Here is a 22,715-nt window from a genome sequence, read left to right on the forward strand (position 1 = left end):
CCTCTGAGTATGCCTATGGGGGATTGTCTTGATTAGCTTGAAGAGGGAGAGTCGCCCTCTGTGGGTGGTATCATTCCCTGGGTGGGGTCCTGGAATGTATAAAATGGGGAAAGAGAGCCAAACACATGCATTCATTGCTCTGTGCTTCCTGACTGTGGATGTCATGTGACCAGCTGACAGTCATACCACGATGAACTGTATCACTGAACTGTGTGCTGAAATAAACCCCTTTGTCCTTAAGTTGCTTTTGTTAGAGAATTTGTCACAGATAGGGTGACTAACACAGCAGGCTATGAACACAAAGGCTACCCTGCACTAGGATCTTTATTACAGTCGTACAGGCTCTGAGGGAGGTGGTATGGGGGGCTGAGAAGAAGAGTGTGAGGGAGAAAGTAGGATAGGCTTAGAGAGAGAGGGTGATAAGGGGCTGGCTAGGACAACTTGCCCTTGCTGTAATTTTCCTTTAGTGGAGAACATAGGGCTGGTAAAGCTCAGGAAGATGTCCTCCAGAGAGACCTGGTTGATGGAGTAGTCTTCCAACATATAATCGTTTTTGGCTTGTTCCATAATGCTGAACACCTGTAGAAGAGGGAAGGCAGTTGCTGCAGATAAGTTCACCCGTAGGTGATGTTGTGGGCAGAGGGACAGTGATTTGGGAAAGTGCAGAGAGAACCGCCCTCTGAGAGCTTGTGACAAGGCACAGAGTGCTGGTCTTGCTCAACTGCTACAGAGTACCTTCAGAGGAGTTAAGCCTGTCTGCTCTCCTGATGGGAATGGTGGCAGGAAGCCGGTTTCTGCTGGGTCTCTGGCTGGCTATGTGACACTGGGCATGTGGCTCCTCTGTAGGCCTGCTCCCTGCTCTCTGAAATCTGGGGGTGGAACTAGCTGGCTTCTGAGGCTCCTTCTAGTTCACACCTAATGCTCTGCCTTCCACACAAACATTTCCATGGTGTTAGCAGAGGACGCATGAATGCCATTTATTGATAGTAGGTGAAATAAGAGGTACACTCACCTTTGCCCAACTGAGGTTGTGGTCAGGCAGGTAGTACTGAACCATGCCTCGGTGCTCATCTTCCAGATTGCTGCCTGTACGAAACAGAGACTGTTTCTGTGAGAGCTGACCTGGAGGGCTAGAAAGGGCAGACAAGTGCCCAGAATCCCTAGGGACAGACTGTGTGACAGCTAACAGGTCCAGGCAGGATATCCAGCATTATCACACACCTGGGAAGGTCATTTCCACAAATTCCTTGAACTTCTTTAGCACCTCCTGTTGCAATTCCCTCTGGACTCTGGCCTGCAGGGAGTAGCCACTGCCAAACTTGCTCTTGAGGTGTTGTGGGCTGCCCAGGCACTTGAACTGGCCCTGAACCATGATGGCCAGCCGGGTACATAAGGCTTCACACTCCTCCATACTGGGGAAAAGGAGAAAGCCTGAGACAGTGCTGAGGAGGCTGATGCCCACCCTGAATGTCAAAGGCTTGTGCAGACAGGAGGGTATCTATGTCCAGATCAGGCCATTCCTGATTCCCCATGCTGGATGTACCCACATGCAGAGACTCGAAAATGTCCCGGCAGACCCTTGCTAGCTGCTGTCATATCTTCTGTTCACCTGGTTCCACCCACACCACCTGTTCTGGCTCTGCCCCTGACCCACCGATGCCCAAGTTCTACCTGTGGGAGGTGATGACAATGGCCTTGCCAGACTCCCGGGCCCGGGCCACGGTGTCCCAGAGCAGGCGCCGGGCCACAGGGTCCATGCCAGTGGATGGCTCATCCAGGAAGATGACTGCGGGCTCTCCAATGAGGGCGATGGCAGTGCTCAGCATGCGCTTGTTACCGCCACTGGAGGTGGATGGGCAACAGGTGGGACGTGAAGAGTGGTGAAACCCACTGGTTCAGCACCTGACTCCTTCCTTCTCTGAGGTGATCCCTACTCTGGTGGGGCTTTTAAAGACCGCCGCGTCATCTTCACTCAGGTTGAGTTGTGACTTGGTTTGTTCACTGAGGGCCTAAATGGACCTAGATGTCCAGGCTGAGCATGTGGTCATGAGAGTCTTCAAGGATCTCTATGAGTGCTGGGGGTAGGGCACTGCCCATCTGAGCGTAAGGGTATAGGGCCATTTTAGCTAACTGTTCTTAAGATGCTCACTATGTAGGCCCAGCTGGCCTCGATTTCTCCATCCTCTTGACCCAGCCTCTCAAGAAGCACTGGGACTATGGGTGCACACTAATTATGCTGGCTTTATTTATTCATTTTTCTTAATTTAAAAAATTTATGTATATGTGTGTGTGCCTGCATGCAGGTGCTCATGACAGCCAGAAGGCATTAAATCCTCTAGAACTGGAATTACAAGTGGTTCCAAGCTGCTGTGTGGGTGCTGGGAACTAAACCAGGGTCCTCTGCAAGAGCAGTAAGCACTCTTAACTGCTGAGCCATCTTTCCAGGCCCGCCACATTAAACTCGCATAGCATCTAAACTTTACGTTTTTTTAGACAGGGTTTCTCTGTGTAGCTTTGGAGGCTGTCCTGGAACTTGATCTGTAGACCAGGCTGGTCTCCAACTCACAGAGATTCGTCTGCCTCTGCCTCCCAGTGCTGGGGTTAAAGGCGTGCACCACCAACACCTGGCAAGATAGGGACTCTTTATCTGACACCTGGATCTATTTGGCCAGTCAGAGGCATCTCTCCACTTTCCAGTTCCAAACATAGAGTACAGCCAGACACCTGCCTACAAGGACAGTGTACAGTGTGAGTGGAGAAGAGCCTGGGAATGTGAACTAACTGTCAGTGCCTTGCTTTGATTAAGCTAACCTCAGTGAGGATGCTTTTACTGGCAACCATGAGAAACCACCTAAGACTTCTTGGGAAACATCAGGATGAGGCAACTATGCATCTAATATGCAAATCTACCAAAAACAGGAAGCTTGACATGAAGTAGCAGACACAAAGACCCACCTACCCTGTTATTATAGCCACACATGATAAAATATACCTGTTCTCAGTATAAAAACTGCCTCTGTCTTGGGATAGAGGTCAGCTTGCCCCTATCCCCATCTTCAGTGGCATGGACTGCACAGCTCCTCCACCATGCCTGAGCTGATAGGCTTTACCCTACACTCCAGTACTGAGAACTGGGATTATCTTGCAAATAGAGGTGGGAAGGGTGAGGGAATCCCAGATCTCACCTGTAGGTCTTTACCAGCTTGTCTGCATACACTCGCATGAGTAAGTCCTCAATGATCTGGTCTATACAGGTTTTGATGTGGCGCTCAGGGATGCCCCGGATACGGGCATACATGACCAGCATCTCTCTTCCGGTCATGAAGTTTAGCAGGGCATCAAATTCAGGACAGTAACCAATCCAGTGTCGCACCTGGGGGAGGGAGGCACATCAGAGTGAAGCCTCTTCTGGCTAGTTTCCCCCTACTGCCAACCCAGCAGTTCCAGGATGCTCCCTTGGCCTTGTGCCTCATCTTGACTCTTGTTAATATCCATGTCTACAATAGGAAAAGACATGCAGCACGAAGGAGCCTTGAGTGGGATGACGGCAATGTGGGGGAGCCTTTGCTGGTAGTGTTGGTGAACAGGCTTCTAAAGGATGGAGAAGGAGGGGGAGCCTCAGTTCCTCCTCCTGCCCACATGTCTTGAAAACAGAGGCACTCAGTGCCCCCCACTTTAGGAGTCAGGAGAAGCATCTTGGCTTTCACTTATCCTCTTTTTTAAAAGTTACTTAATATTATTATTATCACTATTATCATTTTATGGTGTGTGTATGTGTAGGGGGAGGAATTTGTTCACGAATGCTAGGATTCATAACTGGAGACCAGAGGACAACTTTGTGGAGTTGGTTCTTTTATACCTTATACCTTTAGATGGGTTTCAGAGATGGAACTCAGACTTTTGCAGCATGCCTTTACCCATAAAATCATCTCACTGGCCCTTAGATGTCCTCTTTAGAAATATTTTCTATTAGACATGCAATCTATAAGTAGACTTTCTTCATGAAACATTAACATGAAGATCACTGGAGTCTCCACCAGGGCCTGTGGTCTGGTTGGTATGTATCCTCCAGACTTCTATGCTAATGCAGGTCCTACACACATGTTCTCCTAGAACAAGACTGCATGTATGAAGTTTGTCAAATGACATCATCCCATATTTACCATTGCTTAATGTGCTTTTCTAACTGCATATTATATTCTATAGATCTTATGTTGTCGAATACAGTCCTACTCCCAACTCAGTTTAGCCACCCAGAGGTTTTAAAAATATTCTTTTAAAATTAATTAAATTTGTTCTTTGATAATTCTATATGGTATATAATGCATTCTAATTACTCTCACCTGTAACTTCTCTCACCTCCTTTCTAAAAATACCTTTTCCATATGCATGCCTTTCTGTTTTGTTTTGTGACACACTGAGTTTAACCAGGGCTGCCTGTGTAAACTCGGGTTTAGAACTAGCCATGGAGCTTGGTGGGCTTACTGATACCTATACAGCTGAAGACAATGGCTTCCCCTTCCCCAGAATGTATCATGAATAAATAGTTAACAGGAATGGGTAAGGCCAGGGAAGTTTCTTAGGTTTCATTTAGAAAATAACTAACTTGGGTTTTTAGACATATTTGAGTTACTTCTGTCTTTTGTTAGAACTTTTTTAAAACTTTTTTTTAAAGATTTATTTATTTACTTATTATGTACACAGTGTTCTGTCTGTATGTATGCCTACATGCCAGAAGAGGGCAGTAGATCTCACTACAGATGGTTGTGAACCACCATGTGGTTGCTGGGAATTGAACTCAGGACCTATAGAAGAACAGCCAGTGTTCTTAACCTCTGAGCCATCTCTCCAGCCTGACTTCTGTCTTTTGTTAATATAAACATAGAGCTCACCACCTTGCTTTATGATATGTTCAAGCATTCCCGTAGAAGACACTAAAATAAGGTAATACAGATGTTTTGAATTTTGTTGTTTTTTTTTTAGAATCTAATTTGAAGCAATCTTTGATTAAATACTGGCCAGGCTGATGAACCCTCTGACCAGGTCTATCTTTGGTTTCCAAGAAAATGGCTGAGTTTTGGTTTTTCGGGACAGCTCATTTACTTAGCCTTCAACTCACTAATCCCTCATTTTCATGTTCTGAGTGCTGATTACAGACACACAATAAAGGGCCAACCCCATGCTGAGAAGTTTTAAAATCATGAGTTTCTGATAAGTGTTGTTTAAGTATCTTTGGATAAGCATCGTCCTTTATTAACAATTGACCTGTGTTGGTGGAACCATTGGGCCTTAATTATATTTATGGGTTAAAATTGACTTGATTATCTGTTTTATCCGTTTAATACCTGCTACATTTGTCTGTTAACATTCGAGATATTGAGTTCCTGAGTGAAGCTGCCCTGGACTCCTCCTGGGTGTCCTTTCTGTATGCTTTTACTAATTCATGAGTTGGACGTGTCCCAGCTTCTCCCGTTTTACAAGAGGGAAATGATCTGTTCAGTGAAGGTTGGTAGGCTTATATACTGGTCCCTTTCAGTCAAACAGTAGATCTTCGCTATCATTTAGATTTTACACCCCATTTTAGTCTGTACATGTTTTCCATTTTTTGAAGCAATTTGGGGCTAGAAGGCTTATAAATGTGGTAAATTAACTTAAAGAAAACAGAAGAGTGTGACATTTGTTTTGTTTCGAAACAATCTCACAGGACTGGTTTCAAATGTCATCCTCTTGCCTCAGCTGGTATTACAGGTGTGTAATTTCTTAAATTTCTCACACACCTGAGTCCAGAGTAGAAGCTACACCTATCACATGAGGTGACTAATCTAGAATTGCCAAGGAACACTATTTCTGTTTTTCAGGCAGGGTCTTGCTATTTAGCGCAGGATCATCTACCTCCCAAGTATGGGGGTTACAGGTGCACACACAATGCCTAGCTCCACTGAGTGTGTTTTAGGGTCATTGATCTTAAGCACTTTCTTCTTTTTCATTTTATGTGTGTCTTCTCTGCATGTATTTATGTGCACCATGTGTGCTCTTGGTGACCACAGAGGTCAGAAGAGGGCATAATTTCCCCAGGAACTGGAATTATGGATGGCTGTGAACCATAATGTGGATGCCGGGAATCAAAACCAGGTCCTCTACAAGAACAGCATGTGCTCTTAACCCGAGCCATCTCCCCAGGCCACCCACTGTAGCTTCTGTCAACTTGACACAACCCAGAATCACTTGGGCGTAATTTTATGAAGATAATTTAGATCAGGTTGGCTTTTAGGTTATGTCTGGGTTTGTGTGGTGATTGTTAATTGATCCAGGCAGACCCAACCTGTTTTGGGGCACCATTCTCTGGGCAGGGGTTCCTGACCTATAGAGAAGAGTGCAAGCCAGGATGCAAGGATCCTTGTTTATCCTCTCTCCGCTCTTGACTATGGATGTATTAATTTAAGTTCCTGCCTTTAAGTCCCTGTAATATTGGGCATAACCTGGAATTGTAAGTTCCCCCCTGAGCTGCTTTTTGTCAGGGTATTTGTCGTTGCAACAGAAATAAAACTAGAACAGCTACTTTTTGTTTGTTTGTTTTTCGAGATGGGTTTCTCTGTGTAGCTTTGAGGCTGTTCTGGAACTAGCTCTTGTAGACCAGGCCGGCCTGGAACTCAGAGAAATTCACCTGCCTCTGCCTCCCAAGTGCTGGGACTAAAGGCATGTGCCACTACCGCCCGGCATGCTTCATTTCTTTTTATGGGTAATAAATACCCCACTGATTTCTAAAATCTCATGTTTATTTGTCTGTTAATGGACATTTGATTTATTTCCATCTTGTCTTTTAGAATAATGTTTCCGTGAATGCTCTTGTAGGTATTTTTTCAGTTGTTTGGAGTCACTCATTATATGCTTAACATTTTTTTTTTTTTTTGGTTTTTACGAGACAGGGTTTCTCTGTTTTGGAGGCTGTCGGTCCAGCCTGGCCTCGAACTCACAGAGATCCGCCTGTCTCTGCCTCCCGAGTGCTGGGATTAAAGGCGTGCGCCACCAACGCCCGGCTATGCTTAACATTTTTATTATCTTCTATGATCATTTAAATCATTTAATTGAATGGATTAATCTTTTAATTTACATAATTTATATTATCCATTTGTTCTAAATGTTTGTTTTATTTTTCGAGACAGGGTTTCTCTGTATTGTTTTGAAGACTGTCCTGGAACTCGCTCTGTAGACCAGGCTGGTCTCAAACTCACAGAGATCCGCTTGCCTCTGCCTCCCGAGTGCTGGGATTAAAGGCGTGTGCCACCACCACCACCACCACCACCACCACCACCACCCAACTCTAAATATTTTTTAAAGATTTATTTATTTATCTTACTTTTAATTTAAAAATTTACTTTTATATATATGGGTGTTTTGCCTGCATGTATGTCTGTGCCCCACATTGGTGTAGTGCCCACAGAAGCCACAAGAAAGTGTCAGACCTGCACTGAGATGTTTATGAATCATCATGTGGGTGCTGGTAATTGAACCTGGATCGTCTGGAAGAGCAGCCAGGGCTCTTCACTGCAGAGCCATCTCTCCAGACCTAGACTTGTATTTTTTATCTTATGTGTATGTCTGGGTGTATGCATGTGCACCACATTCATGCAGGTGCCTATGAAGACCAGAAAAGGGTGTTGGATTACATGTAACTGGGAATTACACGTTGTTGTGAGCTTCCATGTGGATGCTGGGAGCCAAACTTGGGTCCTCTGCAAGAGCAGCAAATACTCTTAACTGTTGACCAATCTCTCAAGGGCTATTTATTTATTTATTTACATATTTTTGAGACTATGCTCACTATATTATTGTGTCTGTAACTTGCTATGCTGACCAGACTGATTGGAAGTTGCAGAGATCTTAAGCTGCTACCTTCCAGTGTTAGGATTATATGCGTATGCCACCACATCCAACTAGAGTCCATTTTTATTTAATGCAATTATTATGTGTGGACTTAAGTCTACCATCTTATTCAGGGTTATCTACTTATCCATCATCTATGAATGAATGACATGAAAGTAGAATGGGCACTGCTAGTGGGTAGAAAGTGGGCTAAAAGGAGAAGGAACAAGAAAGGCGAAAAAGCAAGGCAGCTCAAAAAGATCATAACTTAGGGCCTTTAGTTTAAGCTTGTTCCCAACTCGTTCTTACAACTTACACTAACCTGTTTCCATTCATCTACATTCTTTTTTAAAGATTTGTTTATTTATTATGAATAATCCTGCCTCCATGTCTGTCTGCAAGCCAGAAGGACACCAGATTTCATTATAGATGGCTGTGAGCCACCATGTGGTGGCTGGGAATTGAACTCAGGACCTCTGGAAGAGCAGTCAGTGCTCTTAACCTCTGAGCCATCTCTCCAGCCCCCCATTCATCTACATTCTACCACATGGCTCTTTACCTCTCCTCCATTCTGCTTGTCCATCTCCCTCCATGTCTGGCTGGTGAAAATCTGTGCACCTCAGGTTCTTCCCCAGTTCCTCCCTCTCCCTGAAGTCCCCCCTGTTCTCTCCTGCATAGCTATTGTCCATACAGCTCTTATTAAACCAATCACAAAGGCACATTTTCACACAGTGTGACATGGGTGTTTTGCCTGTATGTATTTGCATGCCTGGTGCCCACGAAGGTCAGAAGAGGGCATTGGATCCCTTAGGACAAAAAGGGCAGCCTACAGAATGGGAAAAGATCTTTACCAACCCAAAATCTGACAGAGGGCTGATTTCCAAAATATACAAAGAACTCAAGAAGCTAGTCACCAAAACACCAAATAATCCAGTTAAAAATTGGGTACAGAACTAAATAGAGTATTCTCAATAGAGGAGTCTAAAATGGCTGAGAGACACTTAAGAAAGTGCTCAACATCCTTAGCCATTAGGGAAATGCAAATCCAAACAACCCTGAGATAACATCTTACTCCTGTCAGAATGGCTAAAATCAAAAACACCAATGACAGTTTATGATGGAGAGGATGTGGAGAAAGGGGAACACTCGTCCATTGCTGGTGGGAATGCAAACTTGTACAGCTGTTTTGGAAATCAGTAAGGAGATTCCTCAGGAAAATGGGAATCAGTCTACCACAAGACCCAGCAATTCCACTCTTAGACATATACCCCAAAAATGCCCATTCATATAACAAGGATGTCTGTTCCACTATGCTCATAGCAGCATTATTTGTAATAGCTAGATCCTGGAAGCAACCTAGATGCCCCACAACTGAAGAGTGGATAGAGAAAATGTGGTACATTTACACATTGGAGTACTACTCAGTGGATAAAAACAATGGAATCTTAAAATTTGCAGGCAAATGGACAGCACTAGAAGAAACCATCATGAGTGAGGTAACCCAGTCACAAAAAGACAAACATGGTATGTACTCACTCATATATGGATTTTAGACATGGATCATGGGAGTTTCAGCCTACAATCCCAGGGCCAGTGAGTCTGGGAAACAGGGAGGTACCCAAGAGATATTCATTATATCCCAGAGAAGTGGAATAAGGCAAGATCTCTTGAGCAGATTGGAAACATTGGGGGACAGGAGAGGGAACCAGGAAAAAGAGAGGGGGATAAGAGGAGGGGAGAAGAAGACATGGAGGAGCAGGAAGGTTGAGTCGGGGTAAGAATAGAGGAGAGCAGGATGAGAGATACCATAATATATGAAGTCATTATAGCTTTGAGGAAAGAGCTTTCCAGAGATCTACAAGGATAACACTAACTGGAAAACTAAGCAACAGTGGAGAGACTACATTAATAGCCCCTACCTGATGATAAGGTTGATGACTACATTATATGCCATCCTAGAGCCTTCATCCAGTGACTAATGGAAGCAGAGACAGATACCCACAGCTAAACACTGAACTGACCCCTTGGAACCCAGTGACAGAGATGGAGGAGTGATGAGCAAAGGGGTCAAGACCATGCTGGTGAAACCCACAAAGACAGCTGACTGGACAAGGGGAGCTCTTGAACCCCAGGCTGATGGCTGAGAGGCCAACAGGGGACTGATCCAGACTCCATGAATGTAGTGTCAGTGAGGAGGCCTCAGAAATCTCTGGGGCCTTGGGTAGTAGATTAATGTTCACCATGGCATACAAATGAACTTTGGGAGCCCATTCCACATGGAGGGATGCTCTCTCAGCTTGGACACATGTGGAAGGGCCTAGGTCCTGCCCTAGATGAAATGACAGTCTCTGGAGACTCCCCCCCAAGGAGGGCCTCACCCTCCCTGGGGAATGATGTGGGGATTGGGCTGGGGGGGGGGCTGGTGGAGGGACAAGGGAGGAGGGGTGGGAGAGGGAACTGGGATTGACATTTGAAGTATTCATGTTTCTAATTTAAATAAAAACAAAAAATCATACATAGACCTTAAGAGTAATAGTGTATGACTTCAGTACTGCACACTCCTTATAGACAGGTATGTTGGGTTGTAATTGCCAGCTTGAGCCTGAATGATCAGGAAAGCCCCATTCCTGTCTCTCCCTCCAAACTCCACCTACTCAGAGAGCCTCCGAACAAAGGAAAGGTACCAAAAAGACCAGTTCTGCATTCTTGGCAGCTACTGCAGCTTCCTTCCTTGAAATTGTCAGTCATCTAAGTCCCTGCCTAAGTGCTCAGCTTTTGACCATACTTAGGCACAAACACAAGAGACATCATCACCCCTCACCTACAACCTATAAAGTCTCCCTGGTTTTGTTTGTGGGTGCAGCTTCTTCAGCCTAGATCCCTGGGGCTGGAGAACTCACCCAGGAAGTTGCTTTGCTCAAATAAACTTGTTATTACACTTTTTCAATATGGCCTGATCTGGCTTACTGTGTCTGGGGATAAATCTATTATAGAGGGACAGAAAACCTATTACAGTCATCTGGACAAACTAAATAAACTCTGGGAATTAATACCATAAATCAAAAGATCATAACACATCTACAGAATATTCTATCCCTACACAAAATAATACATTTTCTTCTCAGTAATCTATGGAACTCTCTCCAAAATTGACCACATAGTAGGACAAAAGAAAAATGCAACAAATAGCCAGGAGGTGGTGGCTCACACCTTTACACCCAGCACTGCAGAGGCAGGCGGATCTCTGTGTGTTTGAGGCCAGCCTGGTCTACAGAGAGAGTTCCAGGACAGCCTCCAAAGCTACAGAGAAACCCTGTTTTGGAGGAAAAGAAAAAGAAAAAAAGATGCAACAAATGCAGGTGTAATTTTCTGTTCTGCTTGGTCCCACAGCTGTTTAGTCCCAAATAAACACACTGGGGCTTATATTAATTATAAACTGCTTGACTGATGGCTCAGGCTTCTTATTGGTTAGCTTTCTCTTAATTATTAGCCAATTTCTATTAAATTATGTATTGCCACAAGGCTGTGGCTTATCCATAATGCTCTGGCATGTTTCTCCTTTGGCGGCTACATGGCATCTCCCTGGCAACTCTCTCTCCCTCTTTCCAGAATTCTCCTACTGCGGTAGCCCTGCTGATACTTCCTGCCTGGCTACTGGCCAATCAGCATTTATTCATCAACCAATACGAGAAACATATATTTACAACATACTCCCCCATCAAACATCTATAAAAACATTGCAATGGCATCTGCATTTCATCTGACCATTAAGCTGCACACCAACAACAATAGAAATGGCAAAATGTACGCAATTATGGAATATAAATGACACATATGAATGAAACTTTGGTCAAGGAGGAAGTTAAAAACTTCCTAGAATTGAATGGAAATGAAATCACAACAGACCAAAATCTGTGGGGCACAGCAAAGGCAGTGCTGAGAGGAATGTTTGAGGTACTTCTCTCACCGAATGGTCTCACCAACCACCAGAAAGACGCACGCCTTTAATCCCAGCACCCAGGAGGCAGGAGCAAGCAGATCTCTGAGTTTGAGGCCAGCCTGGTCTACACACAGAGAGAGAGAGAGTTCCAAGACAGCCAGGTCTACATATAAAAAACCTGTCTCAAAACAATAACAACAAAAACCAGGCATTGGTGGCGCACACCTTTTTTTTTTTTCTGTTACAAAGGAAATTTTTTTTATTTTAATTTCAAATAGCTTGTTTTACATGTCAATCCCAGTTCCCTCTCCCTCCCCTCCTCCCGCACTCCCCTTCCACCCTCCCTCCCACCCTATTGCCAAATCCTTCCACATAGGGGATGTCTAGAGTCTATCATTTTACTCTTGGTAGGGTCAAGGCACTCCCCTAAGAGTCCAGGCTGAGAGAGCATCTCTCTTTGTGCTATAGGCACATGAAGACAGATTGTATACCAGGGATAGACACTGATCCACAACTCAGAGCCCCATAGGTTGTCCAGGCCTTCTCACTGACACTCACATTTGGGGGGTCCAGATCAGTCCCATTCTGGCCTCCCCACTGTCTGTCTGGGGTCCAAGAGCACTCCCCTGTTCAGATCAGCTGTCTCTGCTGGTTTTGCCAGCCCATTCTTTGCCAATTTGCTCATCATTCCTCTCTCTCTGTCACTGGGTTCCTTGGGTTCAGTTCAGTGATTAATTGTGTGTTTGCCTCTGCTTCCATCAGTCCCAGGATGAAGGCTCCCGGATAGTTATAGACATCAAGTTCATTATCAGGAATGGGCATTCGAGGTGGTCCTTCCACTATTGCTTAGCTTGCCAATTGATGTTATACCTTTAGATCACTCGAGGTCACTCTGGTGCCTGATCTGTCTTCGATCCTATGATTCCCTCTTCCCCCTATTCTACCCCCACCCCCTCAGCTTCCTGTTCCCCCATGACCAACTCCCTTCCTCTTTACCCCCTCTATTCTTCCCAGGTCCCACTACCCCCTCGCCCTGTTCCCCATCCATTCAGAGGATCTTGTCTCCATCCTCTTCTCTTGGGTACTATGCATATATGCATATCTTTTAGGTTCTTTCCTGTTTCCCAGACTCTCTATCTGTGGAAGTGCAGACTGGCACTATCCTGATCCATATCTAAAATCCATATATGAGTGAGTACATACCATGTTTGTCTTTTTGCGACTGGGTTACCTCACTCAGGATGGTTTCTTCCAGTGCTATCCATTTCCCTGCGAATTTCAAGATTCCATTGTTTTTTTCTGCTGAGTAATACTCCATTGTGTAAATGTACCACATTTTCTCTATCCACTCTTCAGTTGAGGGGCATCTAGGTTGCTTCCAGGTTCTGGCTATTACAAACAATGCTGCTATGAACATAGTGGAGCAGATGCCCTTGTTGTATGAACCTGCCTCATTTGGATAAATGCCTAAGAGTGGAATTGCTGGGTCTAGTGGTAGATTAATTCCCATTTTCCTGAGGAATCTCCATACTGATTTCCAAAGAGGCTGTATGAGTTGGCATTCCCACCAGCAGTGGAGGAGTGTTCCTCTCTCTCCACATCCCCTCCAGCATAAATTGTCTTCGGTGTTTTTGATTCTAGCCATTCTGACAGGAGTAAGATGGTATCTCAGAGTTGTTTTGATTTGCATTTCCCTGATGGCTAAGGATGTTGAGCACTTTCTTAAGTGTCTCTTGGCCATTTTAGCCTCCTCTACTGAGAATTCTCTATTTAGCTCTGTACCCCACCTTTCAAGTGGATCCTTTGGTGTTTTGGAGACTTGTTTCTTGAGTTCTTTGTAAATTTTGGAGATTAGCCCTCTGTCAGATGTAGGGTTAGTGAATATCTTTTCCCATTCTGTGGCCTGCCTTTTTGTCTTTTTGATTGTGTCCTTTGCCTTACAGAAGCTTTTTAGTTTCAGAAGGTCCCATTTGTTAATTGTTGATCTCAGTGCCTGTGCCACTGGTGTTATGTTTAGGAAGTGGTCTCCTGTACCAACTCGTTGAAGAGTATCTCCCACTTTCTCTTCTAAAAGTTTCAGTGTGGCTGGATGTATGTTGAGATCTTTGATCCATTTGGACTTAAGTTTTGTACAAGGCGATAAACATGGATCTATCTGCAGTCTTCTGCATACCACTACCCAGTTATGCCAGCACCATTTGTTGAAGATGCTTTCTTTTTTCCACTGTACAGTTTTAGCTTCTTTGTCAAAAATCAGGTGTTCATAGGTGTGTGGGTTAAAATTAGGGCTTTCGATTCGGTTCCATTGGTCTACCTGCCTATTTTTGTGCCAATACCAAGCTGTTTTCAGGACTATAGCTCTATAATAGAGCTTGAAGTCAGGTATGGTGATGCCTCCTGAAGTTCCTTTATTGTATAGGGATGTTTTGGCTATCCTGGGCCTTTTGTTTTTCCATATAAAGTTGATTAATGTTCTTTCCAGGTCCTTGAAAAATTGTGATGGAATTTTGATAGGGATTGCATTGAATCTATAGACTGCTTTTGGCAAGATTGCCATTTTTATTATGTTGATCCTACCAATCCAAGAGCATGGGAGATCTTTCCATTTTCTGGTATCTTCTTTGATTTCTTTCTTCAAAGACACAAAGTAATCCCAGCATTTGGGAGGCAGAAGCAGGCAGATCTCTGTGAGTTCGAGGCCAGCCTGGTCTACAGAGCTAGTTCCAGGACAACCTCCAAAGCAATACAGAGAATCCCTGTCTCAAAAAACCAAAACCCAACCAAACAAATAAAAAACCAAAAGAAAAACAAACAATAACAACAGCAAAAAACAAAACAACAACAGAAAGAAAAATTGCTGTGAGGTTTCTTGTGTGGTCTTTTGCTGCAGCAGCTCAAGGGGGAGCTCCAGAAGTGTGGGCTCAGACAAGTCTCCACGGAGCATTTAAAAAGGCAGACACTCAAAAAAAAAAAAAAAAAGGCAGACACTCCAGTTCTTGACTAAAATCGACAGCTTCAATTACGCCAAACTGAAGAAAATGGACAATGCAGGAGAACACCTTGTCTACCAAAGAGACCACTGATCAGGAAAGGCAGTAATTTTTCTGAAAACCTTGAATGGAGGAGTCCCCACACCACCCTGTCATCTCTAAGACTCCCTCATGATCCACCTACAAGACAGACCCCAGACACAAACTACACTGCAAGACTGGGCACTCGGTACCAATGCAACCAGTGGGGGGTCTCTGAAAGGGAATCAATCAGACTGTCAGATTTCACCAGTTTGCCCTAGGATGTTGTAGAAAATTATTCATATGATTAATGAAAATAAAACACACCCATACCAAAAAATAAATAAGTAAATCACACCCAATGGCAATGAAAATCAAATTCTGTATGTGTGATGCTGGAGGTGGAATTCATATAGCATGTTCTCTGGGCTCTTGTTTCTGTTCAAAAGTCTAATGACAGCCTAAATGCTGTTCTTAAGGTAACCCACCTTTTTTTTTGAGACAGGGTCTCACTGTGTAATCAACCAGGAAGTCCTGGAACTTGCTTTGTAGACCAGGCTGGCTTGGAACTCATAAAGATCCACCAGCCACTGCTTCCCAAGGGCTGGGATTAAAGGTGTGAGCCACCACACCCAGCCCCCAACTTTTATTGATTGGTTTACAGAAGTTTTACTGTATCAATATTCCTTGGAGCTAATTCCTTTTTTATTTATCCTGCTTATGGGCCAGCAGAGCTTAATTCATTTACAATCTATTTCTTTTACAACGTTGGATAAATTTTAGCTGTGCACTTCAGTTATTGTTTTGTCTTCCTTCATTATAGGTTTCAAACACAGACATATTAAGCAGTTGCACTGTCAGGTGTTGTCGCACATACCTTTAATCCCAGAACTAGAAGGCAGAGGCAGGAGGATATCTGTTTAGAGGGTACCATGCCAGTCAGAGTTACATAATGAGTCACTGTCCCCAAAACAAACAAACAGTTGGCACACACCTTTAAGTCCAGCACTCAGGAGACAGAGGCAGGCAGATCTCTGTGAGTTCCAGACCAGCTTGGTCTACAGAGTGAGTTTCAGGACAGTCAGGGCTACACAGAGAAAGTCTGTCTGGAAAAACCAAAAGAAGAAACAAAACAAAAATCTTCTCAGTGTATGCTTTTATATATAATGTATGTGTAGATAGGTAAAGAGAGGCCATAGGGATTGGCTTGTATAGTTATGGAGGGAGAGTTCTACAATTTGACACAGGACTAGGGTTGGGTGCACATGTGGCTACTTGGGAAGCATCTTCAAACGGATAGTAACGGAGCCAGAGAAATCAAAGGACCAAGCAGGGAGAGAGTGTGGGGACAGTGGGAGGTGTGTACAGCAATTAGGAACACTACAATATTCAGGAACAGACAACAGTCTATCAAAGGAGCTAGGTATGGTGGCACATTCCTGTAATCCCAACTCTTGGGATCACATGCTCGAGATCAGTCTAGATTACATCATGAGACCCATTCTCAGAGTGAAACAAAACATTTCTTAAGAGTCTGAGAAAGAATTGTTAGTGATAGAGATGAACAAAGAGAGAAGAAAGCTGTTGAGTAAGGAAAAGAAAGCTTAGGCTTGAAGTTAGAAAAGCCAGCATTACCAAGTTCTACAGAGATAAGGAAGATACAGACTAGGGTGACTATAGTAGAAATGGGTTCAAGAGAACAGATCTGCGGGGATTTTGGTGGGAACCTACATGGACCATGGCTGCAAACCAGATAACTTGAATGGTACCTTGAATGACAGGTGAATGTATGTTCTCTCATTGCTATGGAAGGACAGGAAAGGGGAAGATAAGGGAGTAGAGACACTATGGGGCTCACTATGGTTCCTGTAGGCACTTGAGAGAGTGTGTTATATAAGTAGCTAGACATCTGACCTAGAGTTCAGAGAAGCATCTAGGAATCATTTTGACCTGGGGTGGGGGGTACAAATGAAATAAATACATGGACTTTTTGAGATCAAGCTCCAAACTTCATGACTCTGAATCTTGTATCAATCCCCAAGATTTGTTGCAGACATACCCACCTTCACTAGGTCAGACTTGATGTTAAAACCCTTGACAAAGACATCCCCTGAAGTGATGGGCTGCTCCCCAGTCATCATATTGAAAATGGAAGTCTTCCCAGCTCCATTGAGGCCAAGAAGGCCAAAGCATTCTTTTTCTTTAACTGTGAAAGACACTTTGTTCACAGCCAGCAGAGGCACCTTCTTGTTATAGACCTGAGAGACACAAGGCAGAGATGCAGAGAGGAGGACAGCAGCTAGCAGCCACTGCACTGTCAACCTAGCAGGTCCCAAGCCCAGATGACCTTTTCCTTCCAGTTACTGCTCCACAAAGTTCCTCTCTTCCTCTAACCCCTACACACTGTAAACTTAGTTCTTGGATGTAAGCCATTTCTGTTTGTCCCTGAGCAAATAAAACTCTTTGATGTTGCTGAAGGGTTATTCTTTTTTGGTTTGTCTTTTTTGTTTGTTTGTTTTTATTTTGTTTTTCAGGACAGGGTTTCTTCATATAACTCTGGTTGTCCTGGAACTCACTCTGTAGAATAGGCTGGCTTCAAATTCAGAGATGCACCTGCCTCTGTCTCCCCAATGTAGGCAGACTTTTTGTTGTTTGGGGTGAGATGAGTTCTGTTCTTCCAGCTGCTTCCCAAATAACCATGCAGAGACTTCATATTTATAAACTCTTGGCCAATAGCTTAGGCTTGTTACTAACTCTTACAACTTAAATTAACATATTTCTCTTCATCCATGTGCTGCCTGAAGGCACCTTTCCTGCATGTCCTGTTTCCTTCTGGCTGGTGACTCCTCTGACTCCACCCTTCTTCCTAGCATTCTCTCTGCCCTGAAAATCCTGCCTAGCCATCAGTCAATCAGCTTTTTAATAACAATGACCGCAATGCATATTTACATTGTACAAAGATTGTTCCACAGCGCCCCAGTACTGGGATCAAAGGCGTGCTCCACCACTGCTGGGCTGTTTTTAGTTTTTTTAACCACTGGATACTAAGGAAAACAACATGACTGACAAACCATGGGGAAAGGCTATGAAATACCTGGATGTTTGGAAGAGCTTTTGAAATTCTTCCTAGGAGTCTCAGAGAAACTTGGGAGGCTCCATTTAGTTTCCAGAGCCCTTATCCCACTTGGCACCTCCACATTTGTTATTTGGATACAGGAGAGGTCAAGCAGGTTACATGTCTCCTTCTGTTCTTTCTCGGGTTTTTAGTAAGCATGGTTCCCATTCCCTACTATCTAAGGCCCTCCCTTTATCCAGGTGACCACAGAAGAGACAATAAATGTACAACAGTCTCTGGGAGTAAACATGAACTTAGGTGGGCTTCATTCTCAGACAGAGAAACCTCTCTAAGTCTGTCTTCCCTGGAAGCCCATCTACTGCTGTGCACAGGCCACAAGCCCAGCATAAGGCTGATTCTGTGTGTAAAACGTCCACAAGCAAACCATCCTTCGCTCTCTAAAGCCAACTAACTATGAGGGCCAGGCATGACATATACTTGTAATCAGAGTATTCCGGAGGCAGAGGTAGTAGGATCATGACTTCTGTGTAAACCGCACAGCAGGTCCCTGTCCCAAATCAAACAGACAAACAGGAGCAAAGGTGAATTTAACTTTACCTTGGAGACTTCTTTAACAATAAGTGGAGTTTTCTGTATTAATGTTTCAAAACCAAACTTGATGGTTTCTGCCTCTTCTAGTACATCTTCATCTTCCATCTCATCAAGGAACATTTCCTACATTCCCAAGACAAGGGTAGACATGTAACTGTTCATATTTACAAGGGTAGAAGGTAGAGCTTGACTGGAGTTAGAAGTGACTGAGTCTCTCTGGTACATCCTGAAGGTACTCTGTGTCTGAGCACAGTGCTCATGTACACACTACCACACCGTTCTCATGACCATGATGAGGTGGGCATGCCAAGCACAAAGCATCAGCTTTTGAAGAAAACAAGGGTAAAGCCCAGGCAAGTGAAGATGTAACAAAAGCCTGTCTCCTTACAGAGCAGAACTTTCTCTAGTCTGCTCATAGCTGATGGCAGAGGAGGGGTTTCACAAGCTGAGTTGTTCTAGCAAGCCGGGGTCTTATTCCTGTTCAGCTGAGGGGCTGGCCCTTAAAATACCCCATATGTGGACCAGGGTCTCAGGGGCCAAATCAGGTTCTTCTCCTCTAGAGGTCCCTGTGCATAGGCTGCCACCTGTCTGCCCTGGGATTGAACAGGTGGCCTCTGGGATCCCTCTAACACAGAGAATCAAGGGCGCTAAACAACACAGGAAGGAAACTGTAGAGCAGCGGTTCTCAGCCTCTCATCGGGGCCGCATATCAGATGCTTATATTATGATTCATAACAGTAGCAAAATTACAGTTATGAAGTAGCAAAGAAAATAATTTTATGGGTGGGGTCACCACAGCATGAGGAACCGTATTAAAGGGTCGCAGACCTTGACCTGTTTTTGCATGACTTTCACCTCTATTTACTCACCATGTTTTCCTTCCTAGAAAAGCCACAAAGCTTGGATTTCAGTATGCAGAATGTATTGGCTTCAATGAGGAAGAGCAGGGTGATGTACACAGGTCCCAAGATAGCCAGGGCTGTCAGGTATTTCCCTATCCCCAGAGATTCCCAGGCATAGATGTTCTCTTGGACCACATATCCTTCTGCTAATATGAAATAAACAGATGCTAGCACACCTTTCTGGAGATTTTCAAAGCTCTTCCTCCTCTTTATAGATAGCAAGTCAATTCCCATAGTAACAAATATTAATAAAAGAAGCATCGTTGCTATCAGTGCTATCACCACATCCTAGGGAATAGTAAGCAAGAAAAGTTTTCCTTGCTGTAACCAATGTTCTATAAAAAACAATGTAATAGCTGAGCATTGTAATCACAGTACTAAGGAGTCTAAGGTGGGAAGACTGCCATAAATATGAGAGTGGTCAGGACTATTTAGCATTTCTAGGGAGTTCTGTGACATATGTGAGGGATGGTCTTTTTTTGTTTTTGTTTTTCAAGACAGGCTTTCTCTGTGTAGCTTTGGAGCCTATCCTGGCACTTGCTCTATAGCCCAGCTGGTCTCGAACTCACAGAGATCGGCCTGCTTCTGCCTCCTAAGTGCTGGGATTAAAGGCATGTGCCACCAACGCCCGGCTGAGAGATGGTCTTAAAAAAAACCAAACAATCCGGGTGGTGGTGGCTCACACCTTTAAACCAAGCACTCAGGAGGTAGAGGCAGGCAGACCTCTGTGAGTTTGGGGCCAGCCTGGTTTACAGAGTGAGTTCTAGGACAGGCTCCAAAGCTACAGAGAAACCCCGAATCAAAAAACCAACCAACACACACACACACACACACACACACACACACACACACACACACACACACAAAACAACATCCAAGAACTTGCAACTAAATAGGGTCATAAGCCCTAGGGGAAAGCATACTACTATTATTCTGTTAAGTGAATGTAGCAATCAAATGATTTCTAATGACATATTCTTCTCCCCATTGATAAATGCAATGCTCAACCCTCATCAGAAAAGGTTCTTTTTGCAGTAGATAATAATTAGCAGAGAAGCCTATTATGTTCTCTGTAGAAAATAAGAGACATTGGGAGACTCAGCCCTATATTACACCCTTCTCCTCAAGGCTCAGTGATCTATGCAAAACTATGCAAAAGAAGGGGCAGAAAGATAGTAGGACCTAGAGGTGGTGACACAATGGGGAAGATGCTGGGATAGTATGCATAAAATCTTCACAAGTTCAAGCCAGACAAAATCCCAACAAGAGGAGGAAAAGTGGGCATGAAGTTCCTTCCACCCCTAACTCAGGAGCTGTCTGCAGTAGATAACTGTGGGGAGAGGGAACATGAGTGTTCTTCAATGGAGTGACACTGGGCACATCAACCACACTCAGGGCAGGCTCCATGCTCAGAAGTAACCTGCTTACACAAACTGGGCTCTATACTTGTTTGTTGATATTGTTGTTTTTAAGACAGAAAGAACTTGAAGTTGGGTGGATAGGACTATAGGGGAAGACCTGGAAGGAATTAGGGGAAGGGAAAGAATACGATCAAAATATTTCATGAAATTCTCAAAGAGCAAATAAAAACATTATTTAAAAAGAATATAATAAAGGACTTTTCTCATGCTGTATCATTTAAGTACATATATTTTTTGTCAATTAAGAAGTAAAAGGGGGCCGGGCGCTGGTGGCACATGCCTTTAATCCCAGCACTCGGGAGGCAGAGGCAGGCAGATCTCTGTAAGTTCAAGGCCAGGCTAGACTGACAGCCTCCAAAACAATACAGAGAAACCCTGTCTTATAAAACCAAAAATAAAAAAATAAAAAAAGGAAGTAAAAGGGCGTTGGACAGATGGCTCAGCAGTTAAAATCACTGGCTGCTCTTCCAGAGGATCTGAGTTCAATTCTCAGCATCCACATGGCAGCTCACAACTATCTCTAGCTTTAATTCCAGGGGATCTGATCCCCTTAGACAGGCAGACATGCAGTCAAAACACCAATGCACATAAAATACATTTAAAAACCAAATAAATATAACAAGTATTTTTTAAAAAAGAAATAAAAGGGCTTGGAAAATTAGCTCAGCAGTAAAACATGCTTATCATACTTGAGGCAAAAAATTAATAATAATAAAAGAGTTTTCATTGTTTATAGACATTTATATAAAACACAAAATACTTATGTGTTTGATTGTCCTTTCAATCATCAATCCCCTACAAGTGAACTGACCACTCATGTAGAAATCTCAGGAGAGACTTGGGGGTTAGCTCAGTGGAAAGTACTTGTTTAGCATGCAGGAGACCCTATGAGTTTCATCCAACACTGCAAACCAAACCAAACCAAACCAAACCAGCTCTGAAGGGCTCTATCCTCTTTTTAAAATCTGATCTGCCTTAAATTTTTGTAAATATGTATATTTATTTATTTTTTTAAAAGATTTATTTATTTATCACATATACAGTGTTCTGCCTACATGCCAGAAAAGGGCACCAGATTGAATTGTAGATGGTTGTGAGCCACCATGTGGGTTCTGGGAATTGAACTCAGGAGTTCTGGAAGAGTAGTCAGTGCTCTTAACCTCTGAGCCATCTCTCCAGCCCAAATATGTATATTTAAAAATTATGCAATAAATATATGCTCATTGGGGAAAATAAAAAGAATTAGGTAGGCAATGAAACTACTTTTCATTTCCTTGAATATTGTAATGATTGCATAGTTTTGTGCATAATTCTTTCATACTTTTATTTATATTTATTGTTCAGTATTAATGTTCCAACCCAGAGTATCACACATGTTAGTCAAATTAGATATTATCTTGTTAAATTTTTTTATTATTTTATGTGTATAGATGTTTTGCCTGCATGTGTATCTGTATATGATCATGCATGTGCTTAGTACCCAACAGAGGTCTAAAGAAAACAGTGGAGCCCCAGAATTGGAATTACAAATAATTACTAGTCACTATGTGGATCTTGGTCATTGAACCCAGGGCTTCTGGAAGAGCAGCCAGTGCTCTTAACAGCTGAGCCACCTCTCTAGCCCTTAATTTGTAAAATTACATCTATTTACTTACTTATTTGTGTGTATGTGTGTATGCATAGGGAGGGGGGCACATGTGCTATAGCATGTTTGGAGGGTAGACAAGTTGTGGCAGTCTGTCCTCTCCTTCCACTATGTGAGTCCTAGGGATCATCCTTGGGTCATCAGCAAGCACTGGTCCATCTCACTGGCCCAGATCTCACTGGCCCAGATACTATCTTTTAAATGAAAATGTAACAATACTATGCATTATCTTTCACCAATGAACTGGCTTCACTTACTATATAATG

General features: G+C 43.5%; 1 protein-coding gene across 2 annotated transcripts in view; it reads right to left on the minus strand.

Annotated features, from left to right (window-relative positions):
- Positions 1 to 306: 306 nt before the first annotated feature.
- LOC101837898 (ATP-binding cassette sub-family A member 17) overlaps positions 307 to 22,715 on the minus strand; it is a 77,581-nt gene continuing 55,172 nt past the window's right edge. The window contains exons 24-31 of one of the 2 annotated variants that reach the window (XM_040748229.1): positions 19,351 to 19,529; positions 18,488 to 18,604; positions 16,878 to 17,072; positions 3,186 to 3,373; positions 1,672 to 1,842; positions 1,222 to 1,412; positions 1,013 to 1,086; positions 307 to 579 (exon numbers count right to left, since the gene is read on the minus strand). In XM_040748229.1, coding sequence (XP_040604163.1) covers positions 328 to 579; positions 1,013 to 1,086; positions 1,222 to 1,412; positions 1,672 to 1,842; positions 3,186 to 3,373; positions 16,878 to 17,072; positions 18,488 to 18,604; positions 19,351 to 19,529 — 1,367 coding nt within the window. In that variant the 3' untranslated portion in view covers positions 307 to 327. The remainder of the gene's footprint in view (positions 580 to 1,012; positions 1,087 to 1,221; positions 1,413 to 1,671; positions 1,843 to 3,185; positions 3,374 to 16,877; positions 17,073 to 18,487; positions 18,605 to 19,350; positions 19,530 to 22,715) is intronic. The other variant, XM_040748230.1, reaches the window with a different exon arrangement.

The sequence above is a fragment of the Mesocricetus auratus genome, unplaced genomic scaffold (genome assembly GCF_017639785.1).
Source record: "Mesocricetus auratus isolate SY011 unplaced genomic scaffold, BCM_Maur_2.0 Super-Scaffold_100007, whole genome shotgun sequence".
NCBI classification, from domain to species: Eukaryota; Metazoa; Chordata; class Mammalia; order Rodentia; family Cricetidae; genus Mesocricetus; species Mesocricetus auratus.